Source organism: Apostichopus japonicus, chromosome 6 (genome assembly GCF_037975245.1).
Source record: "Apostichopus japonicus isolate 1M-3 chromosome 6, ASM3797524v1, whole genome shotgun sequence".
Classification (NCBI taxonomy): domain Eukaryota; kingdom Metazoa; phylum Echinodermata; class Holothuroidea; order Aspidochirotida; family Stichopodidae; genus Apostichopus; species Apostichopus japonicus.
In genome coordinates, this window is record NC_092566.1 from 15,519,857 (window position 1) to 15,544,021 (window position 24,165).

The 24,165-nt window shown below is 36.2% G+C and overlaps 1 protein-coding gene across 1 annotated transcript in view; it reads right to left on the reverse strand.

Annotated features, from left to right (window-relative positions):
* LOC139969090 (tachykinin-like peptides receptor 99D) overlaps positions 1-16,575 on the reverse strand; it is a 90,188-nt gene extending 73,613 nt beyond the window's left edge. Inside the window, exon 1 of the mRNA XM_071973867.1 lies at positions 14,014-16,575. Within this exon, the coding sequence (XP_071829968.1) occupies positions 14,014-14,630 (617 nt within the window). The 5' untranslated portion in view covers positions 14,631-16,575. The remainder of the gene's footprint in view (positions 1-14,013) is intronic.
* Between the last annotated feature and the right edge of the window lie 7,590 nt (positions 16,576-24,165).

Consider the following 24,165-nt stretch of genomic DNA (forward strand, 5'->3'; position numbering starts at 1 on the left):
AGCTTTTTACCACTTTTTACTTATTCGAGAGTATTGACTTTTTTATTGCGCTCTCATCTACCTATTGACATTTGTCACATTTTGTTGGTGTAATTTTCTGACAAAATGCTCTAACACCCATATAAACTTCCGACTTGTCACAAATGGCGATGACACCTATTTATTCTTCGTTTATCTGCAAATAGCAAGGCCCGGAAAGGGTCATTTCCGGCGATCTAGGAAGTATCTTTACTCAAAACATTTCTGTACGCTCCGCGGCAACCTGTGGTGGCGCTCCGCTTAGATAGTGACGAAAGCGCCCTTACACACCACCCCCCCCCCACCTTCTGACCAATACCCCTTGCTCCGCCACTGTCACGGATCGCACCCACGCTTGCATATCATTACATCATTTGCCTCCAAATCATGCACAAGATGACAGAATAATCTGTAAGCAGCTTAGATTTACATACCTATATGAAACACAAAGTATATTTAATAGTCTAGTTATATATGCTAAACAGAAAATGCCAAAGTAATTTCCTGTTGAGTAATGTTGATTAAATATCAAATGCCAATCAAATGCTCTAATTTTGTATCTACAGCAATCATGGTAAATTTCATACTTTGAAATAATGAACGTGCGGTAGTTTTAGCTAAAATAGCAAACCATTGATGACTTCGAATGAAAAGATACCGCCATTGTTCCCGAGTAGAAATGGTTTAATCCAGATAGTAACGATCACAAGTCATTTGAAAGGGACCTTGCAGCGTCGTGCACAGAATTCCCAAAGGTGTGCCAACTTTCTAAATCCCCCGACTGATATGGACAGGAACCTTTTTGAAGTTAACATTTACCCCGAATGACAATGGAGGCTCCCCCCTCCCCCCGCACTTCCCTCCCCACTGGAAACGAAGTAGAGAAATAGCTTAGGTAAGCAAACCTCTTTCCTCGTTTCTCCCAGTCTCCAAGAACATGGGCAATTTAACATGACAACGGTGATACCGGAAACCCATCCGACATGGACTTGAACAACTATTATGAGCAACTCCCTGATTCCACTGTCTAACAGACTGTGGGAATATACATCAGCATGAGTGCGAGTACATCAGAGTGAGGTCGAGTACATCAGCATGAGTACGCCGCGGACAAGTACCGAAGACATTGTCACAGTATCTACAGATATATTATAATTATTTTATAGAGTACCAGAGTACCCTATAGAACGACTATGAGTACAACTCTAGTACCAGTACTGCGCGCCAGTACTGCCGTATACGATGTCAGGCAAAATGTGCTATATATAATACGAGTACTAGTAGTATAGGGACTCACTATGCAAGTATATAAAGTACGCCCACTTGCTGTGTGGAGTTCCATGTCAGTCGAGACGTCGGGCAAGATCAAAATATATGTGGCTGGATCTTACATATTGATCGTTCAAGGATTTATTATTTATCAGAGAACCTATATATATTGATATCATTATAAGGAATACGTCACCTTTGAATTGCTTACTTAATAATCTTAAAATACTCATAAGATGACTTCTTCAAGACGTGTTTGAAATAGTTCATTGAATTAAACTTGACTGTGGTATTGTGACGAAGAAATTCACATAAAAATCTACCTCCCCACATCCAACCCCCATCCCCGCAACCCCCCCCCCCCCCGTGTGGATCGTAGTACTAGCCTCTCTTTTAAGTTATGGCTATTTAAACAAGAGAACACGAAGAATTCATATACGTATACGCTACGTATACCTATGTATACTAAAAACATGCAAGGGGTATATGAACTTTATATTGGGTCTTCGCAAAAACCTCTGACAAAATAGAAAATATTAATTATAATACACCTTAAATAAACAAATTATCCATCTGTACCTCTTTTCCTCATCCCCACCCACACACCCACCCACATGTGCCAAATATTTCCGATGTGAGTTTTTTTACGACTGATGAAAGTATGATCACTATGCAGAAGCCTACATATTTTGGTGACAGTTTTTATTTCAGTTTCATTATCTAACCTTGGACATAAAGTACTACGTTTAAGCTTTGCCTCAAAGGTTGTAACTTTTTACAAATGGTTTTTGATTTTTTTTTTATAGAAAATGTATAGTCACTTCATATTTATAATATAGCCCAAATAATAAGGAGAATAATTTAAATAAATAATCGGATGCAAATTTGAGCAGTGAAATGTTGAATTTACTTAAGAAACAACCGTTTTTAATTTTTTTTAAAATAAACGATAGAGGTCAACCACGTGCATATCATGAGAGAATTATCGAATTAGATTCAGTTTCACAGAATCAGCGTGACACATAGGCAGGTCAAAATGCACTTCGTATACAGTTTAATCCAATTTTAAAGGCTAAATTGACGAGTCTATCCATTTAAGTGAGTGACGTTAAGTTACAGGGCCCTCAATTCCTGAAATAATTGTGACACATATAGTTGTCACTTCTTTTTTCAGAGAAGTCGGTCTTAATCAACAAATTACTTTCAGTTTATTAAGAATTTCATGGCAGTTGAGTACGGAATTTTTACGAAACTTTCCATTTTTTGTCAATTCTTTTCTTGAATTGGCAATATATGTTCCAAGAAAATCGTTGTCTTATACGACGTAACAAGTCTAATATTACACTTGATATCCACTTGTGCACGTCGACGTCCGCCGGGGAGGGGGGGGGGGGTTGGGGACACAGAGGAGGGGAATTGGAAAGAAAACTTCGGTTCTGATACGCTATTAACCTATTAATTAATCATCCAACTAATTAACAGGTCAAACCGGCTTATAAAAGTGATTAACCGGTTAACCGGTAAACAGTTATTATTGAATCGGCTTATCAATTTTTGTTTTAACGAGAGAGGAAATCTTCTTGGTTCTTTTTTACTACTTTTATTTTCCAAGAGGGGGAAACCCTCCCCCTATACCCCACCCCTGTGGACTCCCATGCAAATTGTTGCAACGTTTTCAAAATATGACGGTTAGTTTCCTGCGAAACGTAGCATAGAAAGCAATTCTACAACAAGACTGTAGAAATCATTATCACCATCGTCATCAAATTAAAAGCAATATTTTTGTTTTTTAATTTGTCATTGCGTATTACATATCTCAAAGAAATTTCGTAAGATATTAACCAATCCCTTCGAACCCTGTAAAGAAAACAATTGACGATAACCGACATGCCCGTGTAGTGTGACATATTCTCAATACGTACATGGTATTCGTATTCAGATTATGAAACAAAGAACTATCACCACTAATTGGCTCAAGAACACTTTACAACGAGCACGATGTCTTTTCAGGCTGTGGTAATTTTGTAGGTTTTATTCACACCGGTCACATCAGGTCTATAAGGAACTATAAAACATTGGTTGTGTGATAACGCTATCATTTCTGTTGGAAACCTAACTTTTAAAATTAAAGACAAAAAAATTAGTACAACAAGCTTAAATTTTCATGTTTCTATTAGTGTGATCGAGTCAACATAAGTGTCCAGATCGATTAGGAACAAAAGATAACAGTTTCCCACTTTCGATAATCCCACAGGACGATATAACGGGTAACCCCCTGGATATCCTCATTAATAAGAGATTATGAACTGAAGACTTCCCCCCCCCCCCGCCCTCGCGGTAAACAGAAATGGTGATATGCACTAGTGAAGAAGTATATATGGAACGCTAAAAGAGTCTCCAAAATACAATATAATGGAGGCCCTGATGACAAGTTTGGTGAATTTTAAATACTGCATGATAATATTGTCCGGAGAGCTATAGCGATGATTTGTAAACTATACCGTATAAAACACCGTGCTCATGTTAGAAACAACTACATTTGCTTATATCAGCCATTTAATGTCAGTTGACTTCATGGACATATCCTTTGGAATATAGCCATGCTTTTTATTTTACAAAAACATGGACATATGACATCATTTTGATGAGGCTTCTGGCGTCCAACAGGTACACAGTGAGAAGTGTTTTAGTACAAACGTTTTTCTTTTCTGCTTTTTGCCGAATACTTTTTTAATTTCATTGTCTGATTTGTTTTTCTCTGAACACAGATTCTAAACTTTACGGTTTACGATAAGATATTTTCCAAATATTTTCTGCACATTTATATCATTTTTGTGTCCATAAAGAAGTGGTCATTTTTACGGTCCTTTACTTAAACACGACGTTATTTTATGACATAACCGGGTCTATCATTTTCTGAAATAAACTTCATTCTAATGTATTGATGAAATAAAGAATTTCCTGTCTCTTTTTCTGTCTCTATTTTCACTTGTCGACAAACAGAATCTTTTGGTTTTATTATGAATTTAATTGAAACAAAAGTTGTCAACTTATAACTCATTTATTTAAATTTATTTAAATTTTATGTTAATACCACATATCATCCCTACAGGCGTCATTTTTTGACCATTTCAACACTTTTTTGTTTGACCACAATTGATTCGAAAACGATGCAATTGATTCCTCGAATCGTGTTTTTCATAAAAATGGAAACGTTTATGGCTGCTGAATATCATTAAAAAAAGGGATTACTATACTCCCTAAGGAACACTTTTGCTAATCGAAGTAATAAACAAAACCTGAAAACTTAAACCAAATCTCTCACCTATTAAGCCCATATTTTGAATAATTAATTACCGCTAGCGTTTAACTAACCGGAAACTGTGGATAATTTAAGGAATATAGGCTATTGATTTATTCATGTCATTAGAAATGTCAAAGTGTTAAAATAATTGTTCATAATGAAAGTGACATATCTATCCGATAGTAAACCTTATATGGAAAATATAGGAAACCAATAAAAAAAGAGACAGCTAATATGATTTAATATCCTCACAACAGTAAGTTACAACATCATCACATAAATCGGACGTCAAGCTATTATCAAATTATTTTCTCTCCATTTACAGGTTGAGAGAAAATGGCATTTGAAAAATTACCCACAGTTAAGCTTCCAAATGTTCTCAACAGTTCGAACATGGTTGAAAACGTCATGGATTACAAACATTGTCCAGACATTCGAAAGTATTTCTAGGTGCTGCGTCACAAGGGGCCTGTTTCCAAGAGACATTTCCTTACCATTACAGTGTAACAATATCTCAGACCATTTACTCACATAAATATATTGTCACTATATAGTACATTGATTAATAACGGAGTGGGGAGAGAAGTCAAGCAGAGTAAAACTAACTGAACTAAGAAAGGAAACAATAACTAAATTAAGAAAATTATCGGTGCCAGTAGCCAGTAAGGAATCAATATCTATATAGGATTTAGAGACTGACTCACATTTACTTATTGTTGTTTATTACTCATCTGTGAATAAACAACCTTTTTTCTAGCATAAACAGCGGATTGAAACATTGCAAGTATGAATCAGTGTAAGGAATTTGTAATGGCAAATCTTTGGGGGTGGGTGGGGGTGGCGGGGGGGGGTGTTTAGAAGACTTACTTCAACACATATACGTTTGGTAAATAGGCGTCTGCACAGTGTCTCCGTGGGGTGCGTGGCCCACCTACTTTGCATATACAGACGCAGAGCCAATCGGTGACCTCCAAAACCATGTTGCTAAAGTTTAAAAATTCGGGAAGGTTGAGGTTATTTTCAAATGTCATTTTCTCTTGACCTGTAATTCAAAATGAGTATAATGTTTCAGTTTGGTCAAGTGTTCTTTCTCTCTGGATTATACTTGCAAGAGATTTGGATGTAGCATTTGACTGCATATAGATGTTCTGCGTAGAGCCAATGGGTAATTATGTAGTTTTGACTAACGCCTACCGTCCACGCTTTGTGACGCGACTTTCTGACGTTCTTCATAGATTATGGCATCATATTATGGTAAACCACAAAGGCACTCTGTTTGCTAATGCATATGACAAGGTCTCTCACTATGCATGTTCAGAAATGAGCTGTGTGTTGACAAGAACCTTAGGACAACAGCGGGACAACAATTTATTTATACCTTTATGACTGGTTAGGAGTCTAAACAACTGTCCCTATGTTTGAGTAGTATATGTATACGTTGTAAAGATGGTTGATTTGCAGATTTTAAGTTTTTTTTTGCAGTAAAGTGTCATCCACTTTCTGTTCAAATGTCGACGAAATAATTGGCGAAACCTTTAGAGTACACTAATGAACGGGTACTCACCTTCACCAGGTTTTAACTGATCAAGCCATGAGAATCGGGTGTTAACGAACAAACAAGACCGATAAACAAATGTAAATTGCTCAAATGCCTTGAAAGCATGGTAATTAATAATCGTCATAATTTTATACATACATTATAGTCGGTAAATACCGTAATTCATCTTTGTAAATTTATAACCGTCCAGGTATATATATATATATATATATATTTATATATATATATATATATATATATATATATATATATAAGCTCAAAACATCACAGTCGGTTTCTTGATGATAACAGTAATGACGTAATATATACGTAAATAAAACTTTCATAGAAAAACAAAAACCATGCACTGTTCAGATTTTATATGGACCACTTGTTTCGAGCTCATACTTCACTGTAGTTATTTTTTATTCCTCTTGGTCCCTCTATTTCAAAAAAGTTGTTATTATATGATATTTAATTCACAAAATGTGATTATTTTTACCTTCCTTCTTTACAATTTTGTTACGCAATGAAAATGAAAAACGAATGGAATGCTCTCTGCAATCATGGGGATACGTGAAAGCTACTATTTCCCCCAATTAGTTCTCCATGAACTTATACTTTTGCACTTTCATTCACGATGGTTTGAAGCAACTTATCCGCGAACAACATCTTCAGAATGTTTAATTACTTGTTTACCTAAGTGTCCTGGTATGTTGCTTGGTAACCTCAATATTTACCTTCATCATCTTGTCGACACTACAGCGACGGATGTTGTTGCATGGGGAACAGGTCTTTACAGGAAGGAGGTGGCCCACTCTCTTTTAGAATATGTCATATAAATTAACGGTGTTTAAGTTGCAAAATGGTGTTACTTTTTGCAACAATTGAAGTGATTTTTCTCACCCCCCCCCCCCCGCAAATATCGGCAATTCCCTTTTTCTTTTGAATTTTTACCGACCTTTCAAACTAAAGTAATCTGGTAAAATTCTGTTGGGGGAAATACTTGAGAGTTTTTCCCCTCTTTCTCACGCTGTTATTCATCTGCGATTCTTGAGGCCGTTTGCAAATCATTGTGAATAAATATCAAGTTAATAATTCTGTATTTCAATATTTTAGGTGTCATTAACTCTGTGGTCAAGTCCGTGAGGTACTTTTTATGCAAATTTGATTGAGTGAAGATGTTAGTAACAATAATTATTTATGTAATGGAGGCCCTCGGCTCACATTTCATAGTATATTTACATTCCATGATTTAATAAAGGTGTGTAATAAAGCCCAGTGTATAGCATTGCGATTTGTCATATACCCAAGAAAATAATTGCTTGACCGTATTTCGTAAGAATCTCTTAGAAAGTTTCCGTTTCCCTCCAAAGGTAGCAATTATATATGCAGGCAATTATCCTAGCCATGCATATGTGAATTGTAGCTAGGCTAATCACACTATATTTGGAATTCTGTCCATTATCACAAAAGTAAATTTTCATGTTGCATGAATTCACATAACAGCATATGACATCATCTGAGAACCTTGCAAATAACCTAATCGGAAGGGAAAATCCCCCACCCTTTTCCCCTAGAATGAATGTCAAGACAACATTATATCATCATTTTGTCAGTGACGATATAATGGTTATAAATCTGTTAGATAGTTGAATAATATTCGTGTTCAACTTTCTGTTGTGTAAGGATTTTCCCAAATATAAAATCCATATACAGAAGTCATGTGACACAAAGAAGAAAATGCCCATGTGTTTGGTTCAACATATACCTCACATAGTTTAGAGTACAACATATACCTCAAATAATATATAGTACAACATATACTCTCACTTAGTCTAGTACAACATATACCTCACATAGTCTAGTACAACGTATACCTCACATAGTCTATAGCACAACATAAACCTCACATAGTCTATAGCACAACATATACTTGACATAGTTTATAGTATAACATATACCTCACATAATCTAGTACAACATATGCCTCACATAGTCTATAGTACAACAAATACCTCACATAGTTTATAGTACAACATATACCTCACATAATCTAGTACAACGTATGCCTCACATATAGTCTATAGTACAACATATACCTCACATAGTTTATAGCTCAACAAGTACCTCACATAGTCTATAGTACAACATAAACCTCACATAGCCTAGTACAACATATACCTCACATAGTCTATAGCACAACATATACCTCACATAGTTTATAGTTCAACATGTACCTAACATAGTCTATAGTATAACATAAACCTCACATAGCCGCCCTAGTACAACATATACCTCACATATAGTCTATAGCACAACATAAACCTCACACAGTCTTTCATATAGAGTGTATATACAGCCGACTGCATACGTGAATATGTGGCGGGTTATGACTGTTCACAGATTACTTAACGAAAGTTGAGGGAAGTGCTCTATATAATAAGGAGCAGATCCTTTTAAAATTGGATGATATTCGATTAGCGTTGTTGTTCTAAGTAATGTAACCAAAACGGCAGTCATGTTTAATGGAGGAATCCAGTCCTTAACATTACTGTCAAACTGTCGGAACACTTATAGCTGGCCCCAAACTGCCCAAGAAATAATAGGTGAATTTGCAAAGAATTTTAATTTATTAATGTCAATTCAAACCGGGGGTACATATTCCTCATCAAAACCTGTTATCTTAGATTTAAGCGTAATATACCGGTAGGCAACTAAATATAGTTATATCAAAGAAGGGCTTGAGGGTTAGCTAGAATAATGTAGGGGGTACTCAATCAAGTTAATTATATTACTACGCTATTACAGCTTGTCGGATGGAAACCTTAGCTGCATTTTTGTTTTGAGCCAACTTGTCAATGTCATTCTGAGGCCAATGACATGTTAAGCCGGCCGCACACTACTCGGACTGAACGCGACCAGAATAAACAAAGCTGTCGTGAACCGGTTTTCGATAGTCGTGAAGACTCATAGTCTTACAATTGACCCCCCTCCCCCTCCCCTTCCCGAGCGTACATATAACGACCGGTGCTCCTTTCAATTCCCGTGATTGGTAATACGTTTGTTAAGACGACACTTTCAGTCTTGAACCGCTGGATAGTGAAGACTGCCATTCGGGCAAAGGTTCATTATTCAGTTTTGTTAGCTCGACTTTTCCACGATTTTCCTCTTGGACGGTCGAGGTTGCGTCGGTTCGTGATCAGTAAAGCAATGTAATGCATGCTTATAATGAAATATTGGAGAACTTTCAATCTATCTGAAAAAAATTCTACTTGGTTGCAATCATTAGATAACATGGAAAAGAAAAATGTGGGTATTTTTCGTTTTCGATTTATCAAATAAAAAGCCAAAAACAAAATATGTTTTACATTTGTTATGTAGGGAATTTAGATTTGGCAAATGTATGGTTTTTTATTACCATATCTATGACTATTTATACACATGCGTGTCCTGCAGTGTAAATGTTATAACCAAAAATGATAATAAAATAAAGTATATATTAGTAAATTTGGTCATTATGAATTCGTTGACATTTTGAATTCAATGCTATATAAAGCTATATATATATATTGAAAACACAAAATATCATTTTGTGTTCAATTGTTGGGGAGAAGCGTGTAGAATGTAAATTCAATCAGTTCCACGCAAAAAAAAAACACAAATTCCATCACGTACATCTATATGACGTCATAAACTGACCGAGACCTCCCAATGGTCAATGCTCTTAGTTTAGTTTAGTTTAGTTTAGTAGAAAAAAGTATCAGGAGGGACACTTAAGTCCCCATCAAGGACCCTATAGGAGAGAGAAGAAAAAACTGAAGACACAAACACTCAGACCCGATTACAATGCTTAAAGTGCTTGTCCAAAGCATTCTTAAACCCATTGACACTACTTGCAAGTACAACTTTCTCAGGCAAACCATTCCACTCGTTCACAACCCTATTAGAAAAAAGTTATGCCGAATATTATTCCTACTATGCGACTTTTGGAGTTTAAGACAATGACCTCTAGTACAACTACTGTTAGCAAACAAGAAAAAGTCGGTAAAGGATAAATTGTCGAAACCATACACAATCTTGAAAACCTGGATCAAGTCTCCACGTAACCTCCTAAGCTCCAGTGTGGTGAGATTCAACAGTTGTAACCGCCTATAATAAGGAACCCTCTTTAAGGAACTAATCATCCTAGTAGCCCTCCTCTGGACCTTTCAAGTACTTCCTTATCCTTAGCAAAGTAAGGGTTCCAAGCCTGCACAGCATACTCCAGATGAGGCCTAACCAACTGCTTATAAAGCCTAACTACGATGTCCTCTTTCAGAAAACTGAAGTTCCTCTTGATCATACCTAAAACCCTATTACCTCTTGTCCTCCTCAAGCTGACATTGCCCAAAGTTTCATTTCTTAAACTATATAACTTCATTGTGAATAGAAAATGGACATAAATGCACCGCCAAAGTCATATTTTCATTAATTTTTTTTTTAAAAAGCCAAAACTTTCAGAAAGGTATATAATTCAATTGTTTATTATTTAGTAGCAACTTCATATTCTTCCGACGGAAAATAACATAAACCGCTTCAAGGTAAAAATTTTCACTCAACAATTAACAATGGGCTAAAGTCCCTTCAGAGATCACGAACCTTCTCCTTTTCTATACTTTTAATGATTACTTTTGAAGTTACTTCTTTCCCTCTAGCCGTTTTCCCCCCTTCTTTTTCGTCTTATACGTTCGATCCACTGTTAACGCATTACTTAGGCCTTCGTCTTTTTTCATCTTTTTTCATCTAGGGTCGCTTTTCTTCATCAACTCTCTCTCCCTTTCTCTTTCTCTATCTCCTTTTTATTCTTTATTTCATTTCATTTCGCTCAAATGTCACGATGGACAGTTGAATCGTCTGGTGATTATATAGTGTAACCCCAACATTTCAAAAGAAAAATATCGTGCTTGTCCTTTGAATAAATGTATCATTTGATTAAAGATGGTATGCCTTCGAGGACAAAAAAAATTGTTGGATATGGAAAAGGACAAGAATAGGATAAAGACAGATAAAAAAAAAACAAGCTTCCCGTTCGTCCAACATCATGGACGCTGCAAGCTTCGTTATATATCGGAAATTATTGTATATGTTAGATAGCAACTTTCCTCCCCAGAAGGTGAACACGTTACTTTCCTGAAATAGTGAATATTATATTGTTGAACAAATAATCCATCGTTAACAATACTTGTCATCGTCACATTTATCGTCTTGTATGGGTGTCTGTTATGCGGAGAGGGAGGGGTGGGGGAGGGGGTTGCTTAAAGGTCTGCTGAAGAGACCCCAACTATAGTACGCTATCGTGGAAAAGTTTCTTGAGATTACGTAATCGACCTGCCTTAGTCGTAAAATGACCTCTTTTTACCAATTAGTCTGCAACGCCTGCAGCCACATATTTTTTCTTCTTGTATCAGGGTCTATGTGTGAACGCTGTATGATTAACTATACTGCAGACATGAACATATTTCCAGACAGTGTTTATACAGAAAGAGCCTCATGTTGTTAAGAAGCTATGTAGGCTAATTGTGCAGCCTGAGGTCGATTTACGAGCGTGGCAGGTCGATTACGTAATCACAAAACTTTCCTAGCTATAGCTTGCTATAGAAATGGAGCCAATAAAGCAGATCTTTAATCCCTTTCATGCAGAATTGTGAATAAACATTCTGCATTCAGTATGCCGTCCAATCAAAAACGGGATAAATTTTCTCGTTACCACATGTCAGGTCGATATCTTATCTGTTTTATCATGTATTCCAAATAGTATAGAATGATTCAGCAGTGTAACAAAACAACATGAAGTTGTAAGAAAAGCCATTGCTTATATATTTTACATAAAACTAAAGTCAATAAAAAATGGGTCGTCTATAAATTGATCGGTATTATTTGTATCGTTTAAAAACTGAATAGTATTATAAAACAATAGTAATGAAAAAGAAATCACAGAAATCTAGATCACTGAAAAGAATGGAACCAAATATATATATATTTTTTAAAATATAATCAGGTTTTATATGTAGGTCAGTAATGAGTTACCAATAACTTCGAAATTGAACAAATCACATAAATTGACATGCATGATAGACGCAATGTTGAAGAAAGATGTTTATGGCTTAAGAACTGTTTGTTTTTTCTTTCTATCTCTCTCTCCGTGTCGAGTTAGTGGTTTAATCACGGAGACTTACAATTCATTGTATCAGGTTCTAGCAGTTATCTGAAGAACACAGCTGCGAATAAATCAATAATGTATATATATATATATATATATATATATATATATATATATATATATATATATATATATATATATATATATATATATATATATATAGACATGTCTGATGGCGTGTGTTGGAAAGTTAAGAATATCCACAAGAAAAAAATGGAAAAAAATGATACTTTCATTTCCAACTTTATTACTTAGAACGTTAAATAGGTAACAAAATATTTCGAGCGTTTACACGGCTCTTCTTCAGTTGTACTAATGAAATGGAAGAAACTAGACCTTATTGGTATTTAGCTTAGCATGTATGCTCATAAAAGAGTGATCCCTGTTGAGCCCATTGTTGTGTGTATTGAGGCGTAAGATGGTTTTTAGTTCCCGGTTGCTTCTTTCATGAGCGGTTTTGAAGAAGCCGTATAGAATGACAAATTTGAGGTCAGATAAGTTGTGATCGGGGAGATTAAAATGTTCGGCAACAGGGAAACCTGGGTTATTATTGCGGATACTTAGTTTGTGATTATTGAAGCGGAGTCTGAACTTTGTGCTGGTTTCGCCAATATAGGTGACCTGGGGGCACTTGCAACAATACAGCAGGTAGATGACATTGGCTGAGTCGCAACCAAATCTACCAGGTCTCAAAGTAGTGCCTGAGGCCCGGTGGAGGAAAGCGGGGGGGGGGGGGGTCGAGGTGTGTGCACACCAAGCATCTAGGTTTGTTACAGGGGATGTTAGCACTGTCAGGTTCATTACTAGGTGGGGCGAGATTAGTGCGAACCAGCACTGAGCGGATGTTGCGGGGTTGTCTATATGCTATGACTGGGGGGGCTTTGAAGAGTTCAGCTATTGTGGGGTCCGAACCTAGAGTGCCCCAAGATTGTTTGATTTCATTGAAAAGGGGCGAAGGGAGGGGTGGTAGGTGACAACGAGGGGTAGTCTATCAGAAACAGATTTTTTACGATAGGTAAGGAGACTAGATCGTTCTAAGTAATAAAGTTGGAAATGAAAGTATCATTTTTTTCTTGTGGATATATATATATATATATATATATATATATATATATATATATATATATATATACAGGAATAACGGAAAAACTGTTAAACAACTATGCTGCATGTAGAGAATATATATATATATATATATATATATATATATATATATATATATATATATATATGCGGTTTACGGTAATACGGTTAACGGTAATACGGTTTACCGTTATTTTGAGGGTTCTCTTCCACTATATCTGTGGTCTGTTTTGTGTACTTATCAACCACCTCGCGTTCTTCGTTTCTCTTCCGAAAAACTGCTCAAATTTCACCGGGCAGTAACCTTAAGTCTGCCGGTGAACGTTCTTTAAATTTGCTGCCCCGGCTTTTTGGAATCACTTCCAAATAGCCTTCGTAACACTCCTACGTTTTCTCATTTTAAAAGCAATCTGAAGACACATCTCTTCCGTCAAGCTTTTTTCCGATTCATAGATTTCTTTCGTGTGTGTCCTTTTGTCCTTGTGCATGCGTTCTGAGTTCTTCGGAAGATTTTGCGCCTTATATACGTACCATTCATTATTATTATTATAACATTATATAGGCCTATATATGTTAAGGAAGAACCATAGTCCAACTTACCAAAAGTCATAGAACCCATAAACTGCATGATCATCCTCAGCAGTCGTGGGCCAGAATAAGATGCATTTCGTGGTCTGGTTACCACTAGAGTCTGTCGTTTCTTCCAACAGGTTACCAAACATAATGTTAGGACTGGCCCATATCGCCGAAACGGACCAAATGATACAAATTCCAAAACAAACCATTCGTTTACCCAACCTGGGTAGGAATGGGTAAACGATGGCCCTGTATCGGTCTATAGTTACCGCAATCAAGGATAAAATACTCGCCGCCGCGGTCAGATTACCCACAAAACGTATACCTTTACATGCCAGTGCCCCAAAAGTCCAATTTTGCGTTAATATATGACTATAAAGTATCGGCATATCCAAGGTAGCTTTCAAGACGTCTGCGACAGCTAGATTCGTCAGAAAGAAATTTGTCACAGATCTAGTCCGTGAATTTGACATGACAATCCAAATGATCATAATGTTACCCACTAGGGACGTCGAAATGATAACGACTGCTATAGTGGTCCATATGAAACGTCCCAAAGGCGTTACTGTATGAAACGATGCCGGGCCATGCCAAATAGAATATGAAAAATAGGATGATGAATACGATGCAGACGACTCCATTGCTATATATGTATATATATATACATATACAAATATGTTGATATATATATCGCTTTAATTCTCAAATGTCTGTCGCAAGACGATAAACCATGTGTCACATCGGGCCGTCACACGTCACGTTTGGGTCTTACTAGTCACGTCGGTGCCGTCACACAAAATGTTGTTCTTGTTTACGAGTACAGACATCGATAAGGTGTAGTTCTTATAAATCCGTTCCATGCCACACAAGTTAATCCATTCTGATCCAATGAGGTGTGTTCCATTGTTTTCAAAGAGAATAAATTTGGTTCATATTAATTTTAGACGAAGATCGCGACATGAGGTCACATTGTAGACAGGCTAATTTTTTTAACACATCCTTGCTGAACGGGGGCTGGTAACGCCTCAGAAACAAAGTATTGACTCATTTACAGTTTTAAGAAGAAAAAATGACAAAAGTTAGCAACAGTTGTATTCCACGAGATTGGTATTGTATACTATTTCAAATTTTATATTCTATTTACTGAAACGATAGCCTTTTTTCTCGTAAACTTTAGAGATTCAAAAGCTACTAACGTACCATGTTTATATTTTTCAAAAAAAAGTCAGTAACATTCTTCTATTATAATGGAATAATTCTCACTTTACGCCTAGATAGCTTAATCTTGATACATATGATACATTCCTGTGACTTCGTTGTTGAGTTTCGAATAGAACATAAAAACACAAAAATGTTAAATTATCGCTTTCATAAAAAGAAACCAAAATAGAATTAATATCGTCCGTATTATTGCTCCATCACATTCATGCTATTAATGTTTCTTTTTTTCACGTGAACCCGCAAAATCATGAATTACGGTACCGATATGTGAATTTAGCGTGAGAAAAATCAAAATAAACTCCTGTAAGAAATAATAAGCTTTTGCCAATGGTTTGTTATCCGTCAATTGTTAACATTAAGAATAAACAAGAAATATATCCACAGCTTTTGTTGCAAGAAAGAATCACGAGGTAATTTATTTTCCTTGCGAAGTCGCTTTCCAGAGGAAAATTTACGATCAACTGAATATCCCATGCACATGTGACATTAGTCTCCTTGCCGAGACTGCTTAGAAAATCGATTTTTAGTTTCTCTCCGAATTCATCCAAAATCGATATTTCATACACCACTGGTTGTATTCTGATACTTTCACTTTCAAAAAAGGATAAATAAAAGAACCCACAAACACAAACAAAAATCCATTAACAAATGAAGGAGCAAAATTTTGGATTTTCCTCCCTTGGTGGAATATAGCTCGACGTCTGTTTAATCCAATTCACTGCGATACCATTGCTTGTTATAGACTCAAATATATCAAAATAAATACCCCCCAAAAAAAGATTCACTGAATTGTCGACAATTTCCAAAACGATGTCATGGGATTAATGATAAAAACAAACAAATTCTCCAAGAAATGACACTTTTGCTTTTATCGGAGGAAATTCGATTGGAAGGTTTATAAAAATGAGAGGAAGATGACACGAAGGAGAAGTAAAATATGAACAGGACTAAAATACGATTGTTTTTGTCTCAATCTTTCCAAAGTTTTTGCTCCCAGCACCCAACGTTCGATGTTAGTAATATCCGTAATTTGACGTTAATCTCATAGCTTCCTTTTTTTGTAGATATGAATATATGTATATATAACTTCCTTACACGATCTCAGGAATATCTTTTAAAAAGGTTCATCGCTTGCGCCAGAAAAGTCAGTAATTAAAGTTCATAAAAGTTATTGCATGAAAAACGAACGTCTACGATGCGTAATTTACTCTATCACAAATATTAACCTTTCTATAAAAGACAACATCACCAACTGATGCACTTGGCGAACAATTATACTCTTCAATGGCACTGACCATATACTCATCACACATTATCTAATCCGACAGCCGAAGAGGGACAAAATGCGTTCAGGGGGCGGTATGAAAATTCGTTTTCATCAAACCGAAGCAACAAGTCTCAATTGCTAAACAATATCCAAATACTTGTTGTTGATTGTATAGTTGGAAAGAATCTAGGTAAATGGAAAGAAACAGTATATACGTAGTAATAAACTTCTGTAATGTTTTTGTAATCGGAAAGAGTGATTTGCGAATCGTCTCTCCGTAAGATTGAAATATACAAAACCCTGATGCAACAGCACGAAAAATGAGAAGCCTATGGTGACAACTTAAATGCATCGGGGAAATCATTTCGTGCGTGTGAACTTATACATAATTGCCAACCTACGGGGGATGTCTTCTTTTTTGTATACTCGTATAAGATACTGAAACATTGGAAAATGTAGTCTGGTAAATGAGAAAATTAACTTTGGGTAACATTTCTATAATCCATGAAATTGTATGTGATTTTTTGTATTGCAGTGTTGGTTAGATGCATAATCAACCAACTTTGTGTATGTATATATATATATATATATATATATATATATATATATATATATATATACACATCACTAGTAGCGTTTGGATGATGATTGGTTGGGGGGGGGGGGGCTGATAGCACGACAATTACTCGTTTCCTTGGTAATATACATGCACAGTTCAGTTTTACTAATGTCTTTAGTGTTTACCTTAATTATGGGTAATTCAATCTCTTTATCAGTATTTTTTGTCTACTCGTCACGGACTTGAAGGTGGAAGACGGTATCAGAAGCAATATTTATTGTTAATCTATCTTACCAGCAATGCTGTTTACCAAAACAGATGCCACAGGTCATAATTAAAGATCTGGTTATCTTCATTCCAGTCCCAGTCACACTGATAAGGAGGACACTCCCTCTTATGTTTCTAGGAATCATAAAGTCACAGCGCGTACTCCCTCACCTCATATAACCTTTTGCTTTACCGTAGTTACCTCGCTCATCATGAAAGGAATGATCAATGTCCAACACAAAAACAGTAAAACGAGTTCGAATCAACTTGTAACAACATACATTATTCCCACTTCACCTTATCTTCTAAACTAAAACACCTCAGCCTCCACAAATAGTCACTAGTTTGGTTTTGCTTTTGGCACTTCTAACCAATCCTCCCTTGTCTCTATAAACCTCTTTCATCACTCCCATTAACGATGAGTTTCAAGGAGCTTGAGCGTCTATAATCAGCACCAAAATCTCCGACAGCTATTTGTATCTGTCTGGTTATATCTGTCGTTTCTGAAGACTTGCTATAGGTATTCCAACTTTTCCAGAGCAGGTCGACAAGACCTCCATCGTCGTCTGGCAAACAGGTCCTTGTCATTGATATTCCCGGATGGAATACCTACATTTGGTGTCAGCAATGAGTGTAATGACATCTAGATCATTTTGATGATCCAATACTCTGGTTAGATGTGTAATGTTAACGATAGCCTCTACTTCAATCATCAAGGTTGGTTTTTGTTCAACATTCCGACAAGTCCTCAAATACTACTCACTGAGAATTGCATGTAAAACTTCAGGAGCAGTACGAATCTGTCGCTCTCACACACCTCCAAACTGAGATGCTCCGGGTGGATTAAACAACCACCTAATTTCATGATTGCTCGCAAAAGCATTAAGTTCATATGTGTTCAAATACTTCAGTACATCCTGGAACTCTTTCTCGGCACGCACATCAAACTAGTGATATTGAATATCAGAATTATCTTCCACGTTTCCTCTTCTTGTCCTAAAACGTCGTAAAGCACTATAATACATGAGCTAATGTCCAGTGAGTAGAAAACATCTACGGCTCTGCTGGCTAGACAGGGTATACACATCGCATCATACCGTTTCTTCAAAGACCAATCCCGTTTGATTTTGAAGGGTCCGAACTAGTTGACACCCGGTACGTGTAAATGTTATGTACTCTGCCTTCAGTGTGTAAGATGGTAAGTCTACCATTTTCTACAAACCACGCATCTCTTCACCAATCTTCTCACTATAGAACCAGCATGAATCATCCAATAGCTTTGCCTCTACTCTGCAAGAACATGGTTTCCTCCTTGATGTACAAGTCTTTGAGGAATGTGTCTTATGATAAATGTAGACACATGGTTGTCCTTCGGTAGGATCACTTAGGTGTTTGGCATCCAGTGAAATGGCTGCATTTCTAAGCCTTCCGCCCACTCTCAGTGAAGCTTCATGTTATTCAGGATCAAGATCTGTTAGCTTCTCTGTATTGTTCAGAAGCCTTCTTCCTTTGCCACAGTTGGAGACTTTCACATTATCCTCTTGTCCCTATCAACTTTATTTCATTCGTCGTTTTTTTCTAAAGCAGCAAGTTTCTTTGGGAATGCCTGCTTCCGTTCGTAGTGTAAGATGTTGATTTCAGCAGATTGAGTCTCGTCAGTATAGTGAAGCACTCCAACATTTCTATGGCTTCATGTTTCTTAGTCCTTTGTAGCAGGATGGCTATGTGACGAAACCACCAAGCTACTGATCTCATAAGTTTGATCCTGTCAGAATAATATTTAAACAGCTGGTCAACTGGATCTTGCAATATATTCACTTGTAGGTTGACAGCACTAACCTGTACTTCATCCTCGGGTACTGTGTTAATGAATTTCTCTAAATTTGTGTTACTATAATGACTTTCCTTTGGCCGAAAACGTCATTCTGAAGAAAGGAACTTTGAGCCTTGTTACCATTCCTGATCATCTGTAACTCACCTTCACTCAATCCACGGGAGGCATAGTACGGTGGGTTAAGCTTCGATGGCTCATTAATTCCACTGATGGACATCAGAACTATCACGGATCACTGCAATCCTGATTCCGACAAATACTGCAGGGTGCCTTGCTCTTTCACGTCAAATGAATTTCAAGACTTCTTGACCATCAGTCCAGAAAACTGTTTCGCTAATTCTCATGGTGAGCTCTTGTTTCAGCATGTTGTCCTTGGCGAACAGCTGACGGTGCTACAGTTAGCTCCATATTGACGATGGTTTGTGGCTTAAATGGTGCAACACTTGCTTTACCAGTGACGAAGGCATCATTAGTCAGCCTTAAATATGTTGCATTTCCATACCCATCTTGAATTGCATCAAAAAATGTTTGAGTTGTGTATTCCCCATGTATCCAAAGGCAAGGACAGTAAATCGATTTTCCCAACTTAAAGATCACTGATGATACCATCAGTCTCTTAAATTTGTTGCAGATTGGGAGATTTCAGAAGTGCTTCTGTTATTCTGATTTATTTTGAAACGTCTGTGCAGGACTTCATCAACAAAGACAGCACTACACCCATTATCGATATGCATCTGTCACTTGCCTTTAGTTTGATCAGAACTGCATGAGTAATTGCCATGAGATTGCTAGCGTCTTCATCTTTTTATTTTCTTTCCGCCTTTACTCTGGGAACAGCAATTAACGCGACCATTGGTAACAGTGGGTGACCGCTGATCATCTGGATTGTTTCTTGTCTGTCTGTCTCTCACCGGGTCATGCAGGATGGTCACATGCCTTTTACTACATTTGCCACAGCTGCCTACTCTGGATTTTAAGTTTCTCTTTGAGTGTCCTGAGCTTAGACAAACAAAGCATTATCCTTTCTTGAAACATACAGTTGACTCTGCCTGTACATCCACGCCATCAAATATCCTGAAAACCAGTTATTTGTGGTTACTACCATTATCACAGTATAGACATGATAATGTACCTGCGTTACATTACTTGCTCTGGGTCCCAATTGTTGGATGGATCAATACCCATTCTGTCTAGTTTTTTCTGTATGGTTGTGACAAACGCTTTCTTGCCAGATACCACCTTTGTACCTCTCCGAGAAGAGGCAGTCTTATCTGTTGGTAGCTAAGACCCGCAATTCTTGGTCGGTTTCCACAGAGTTGACCTACAAACTTCTCAAAATCTTCTAATGTTGGTGATCTCATTTCTTCATCTCTGAAGTGTCCCATCTGATTCATCCACTGCTGCTATAGAGCTGTTGGTAGCTTCTGGACCAACAACTTAAACATTCATAACTACCTTTCATGTTGTCCATCTCTTGTTACTTTGCTTCATATTGAAGCAGCTGATGAGAAATATAGCAAACTTTCTCAGGGCAGTCTTAATCGCAACAGCAATTCTTCCCCAGCTTTCAGCATTTGATCATAGCTGCCAGTACCTGCTTATGCTCAGAATCTCTCTCTCTTGCAACCATTTGCTCATCCAAGGGTCTCAGTGGACACTCCTTGATCAACTGATAAGGCTCACCTTTTGAAGGCGCTATAATCTTCTTGCCGGATTCTGAGCTTTGTTTTCTAACACATGTTGGAAATTCCTCACAAATGGTGGACATAACATTAAGTGGCTTTGGGGAAAGGGGTCTACGGATAGGAGGTATTCCCTCACATAATGGGTACATCATTTCATGTGAGAAAAAAAAAATTTAAGTGTGCTTTGTTGCTAAATGGTTTCATATTTTGAAACTTTTGACAGAAGTTATTTGGTGCAAGATTTTTCCACCATTTTCGTCAAATATGTTTTTCTTCTGAATTATATTTTCCATATTATTTTATCCATATTGGTAATCTATTTGCTAATTACTTTTAAGTTGAACTACTGCTGCTCACTTAAAAAGTGAAATGAAATTATAATTATATAACATGTTTTTAACAAAATATAGTATCTATATTTGCCGGGTTCGTAGTTGTCACCAAACGTTTTTTCTAACTGTAATTAGTCACATACGTAAGAGTCACATACGTGCGTAAGTTAATTAAACAGGTCACGAAAAGAGACAAAAACACCAAACCCCAAAACCTACACACACACTGACACACACTGACACACACTGACACACACTTTGACACTAGAAAGTACGCCTTAATGATCTGCTCCAACCCTTGATGTGACTAAAATACAGAGCCCAAGTTGGTAAATTTCATAACAAATTAGGAAAAAGCTGTAATAGTTTTCCACACGAAATATCGTGGAAACAATATCTTTCCAGTGATTTTATTTGCTCATGTTTTCATTTTTCATTTGATCATGTTTTTACACGAAACGTGCCTTCTGCCTCTGGCAGGTGGATGACGTTATCACAAAATGCAAACAAATTTGGAATTTCCGAAATTAGAGACATTGCGAGTTTTGACTGAAAGATGTTTACCATTTGTTGGACATGTTTGCTATTTACACAAGTTTTTCAATAAGGAAATTATCGGTTCGGCTGTGGCGGCAAAGAATCGGCAGATATATATTTTTTTTACCAATAAACTATATCAAGTCTCTAAGATCAAGTTTCAAAAATTATTGACATCAACCATTGAAAATGTTTACTCAGTACCTTAAAAAGTAGATTGTGTAAACGTAAATGCGATGTGACTTTGTAAAACTTTAAGTACAGTGACCTTTAAGAGTTCATAAATGATGGGTGAGACCTTTAAAATGTTACGTAGGCAATAACCTATAATTCGTGAAAATGTTTTGGGATTAGAATTGCAACTACATGGAATGCCTTTTTATTTGTTATTATTTTTAGAATATTGTTTTGCTTACAACACCGATATAGTTTAAAGATAACAGGGTAATAATATAATAACAACGAACTGAACTATAGCGTATTCAAAATTTTGACAGATCTGTGAGACTAATCCGCACAATTTAACAACAAGCATATTCGTTAGCTAAGTTCTTGAAAAATGTCCCGGTGTTTCACTATCCTCTTAAATCTTCATTGTTTATTCATGCAAGTAAACGTTCCAGTGTAAAAATATCCTCTTAAATCTTCATTTTTTATTCATGCAAGCACCATGAGAAGTGCACTTAAATTTGATCTCTCTCTTCTTCTTTCGTTGTTGTGTTTTCCCAAAGAAAAACAAACCTGCGGCTAATATATATCAATATTTAACTAATCCAATACAGATTTTCCACGATGAAATATTATCATATATATATATATATATATATATATATATATATATATATATATATATATATATATATATATATATATATATATATATATATATATATATATATATATATATATATATATATATATATATATATATATATATATATATATATATATATATATATATATATATATATATATATATATATATATATATATATATATATATATATATATATATATGAACATAAAGTCTGTTCAAAGTATCTCTTTGGAGATCCGGCTTTAGGAATCACAAATGATTTCGAGTTGGTTAGCATCATGTTTGATCTCTAGAGTAGGGCAAAATATATCACCAAAAACAGAACTAGTATTGTTCGATACAGGTGACAGACGCCTACAGTGGAATTGCGACCTTCCTTACCGGTTTCGAACCTCTGGACATACAATCAGCGTCCATAGCCTAGTGGTTAGGGTGTCCGCGTTCAGAGCGGAAGGCCCGTGGTTGGAATCCAGGTGGAGGCTGAAAGTTTTTTCACTGTTCTTGATTTTCCAACTAATTACGTTTTTCAACTATATATATATATATTTATTTGTATATAAATCATGTATGTATAAATATATATATATATATATATATATATATATATATATATATATATATATATATATATATATACATACATCATGCCCATTATTAAGGTTGACTTTACCTGTAACATAAGATTAACATTGTTAACTTTTCTGAGCAGACCAGCTGGCATTGTTGCCGCTCTCAGGAGCTTGAAGATTGAAAAATGGAGCTAATCTTTGAATGAAACTGGTGAGAAAACAGAACAAAACAAATATCAGATTGATAACATTTAATCACTGTCTTATGAGCAATGATAGCTGGGGACAAAATGAAGTATTCAACTCTCTCTCCACCTCTCTCTCTCTCTCTCTCTCTCTATATATATATATATATATATATATATATTTGTTTTGTTGTTGTTGTTGCTTTATTGTTCACGCTGTTTGAATATTGCTTAATTTGGACTGAATTGCAATTTGATATTAACACCTAAATGGATCACTGAGAAACGGACACAGTCTCGATGAAATTTATGTACTTCGATCGTCATGGATCTAAGTTTGAACTAGAAACATTTATGACATTAAATATGTTTACTCTTAATTGGTACGAACTGCTTCAACTCAAAATGTTCAAAACGTCATTTCGGAAATTGTAACAATTTTCCTTCTGGCTGTTCATATCATGTTTCTGATAAACCGCTGAGCTATTCTTTGAACTCTACTAACACAACGCGAACAAAGAAACCTCTGGTAAATGTTAAATGGATTCATGTTTTGGGCGGTTGAATGGTTATATTTAACCCCGAATTTTGCTGTGCCCCTCTTGATTTTCTTCCAGTTTGCGGACGTCCATGGACGAGAGTGACCATTTTTAGAGTTGCTAGCAAATGTGGGGGCAACACTTATGACCTGATTCGTCATATGTACAACTCTATGAAAAGACAAGTCCTTTATCGAAACGAGCAAGTAAAGAAATATGCCGATGCGAAACCTCACAAGTGAATCGATGAATTCTGCTTGAGGTTTTGAGCTCCTCTTCCGTTGTGTGGGCGAGCTTGTCTTGCGTAAACAGTTTTTTTTCTGTCACTTATTTCACTTATTTACTTTAGTATAATTCTTCCTTT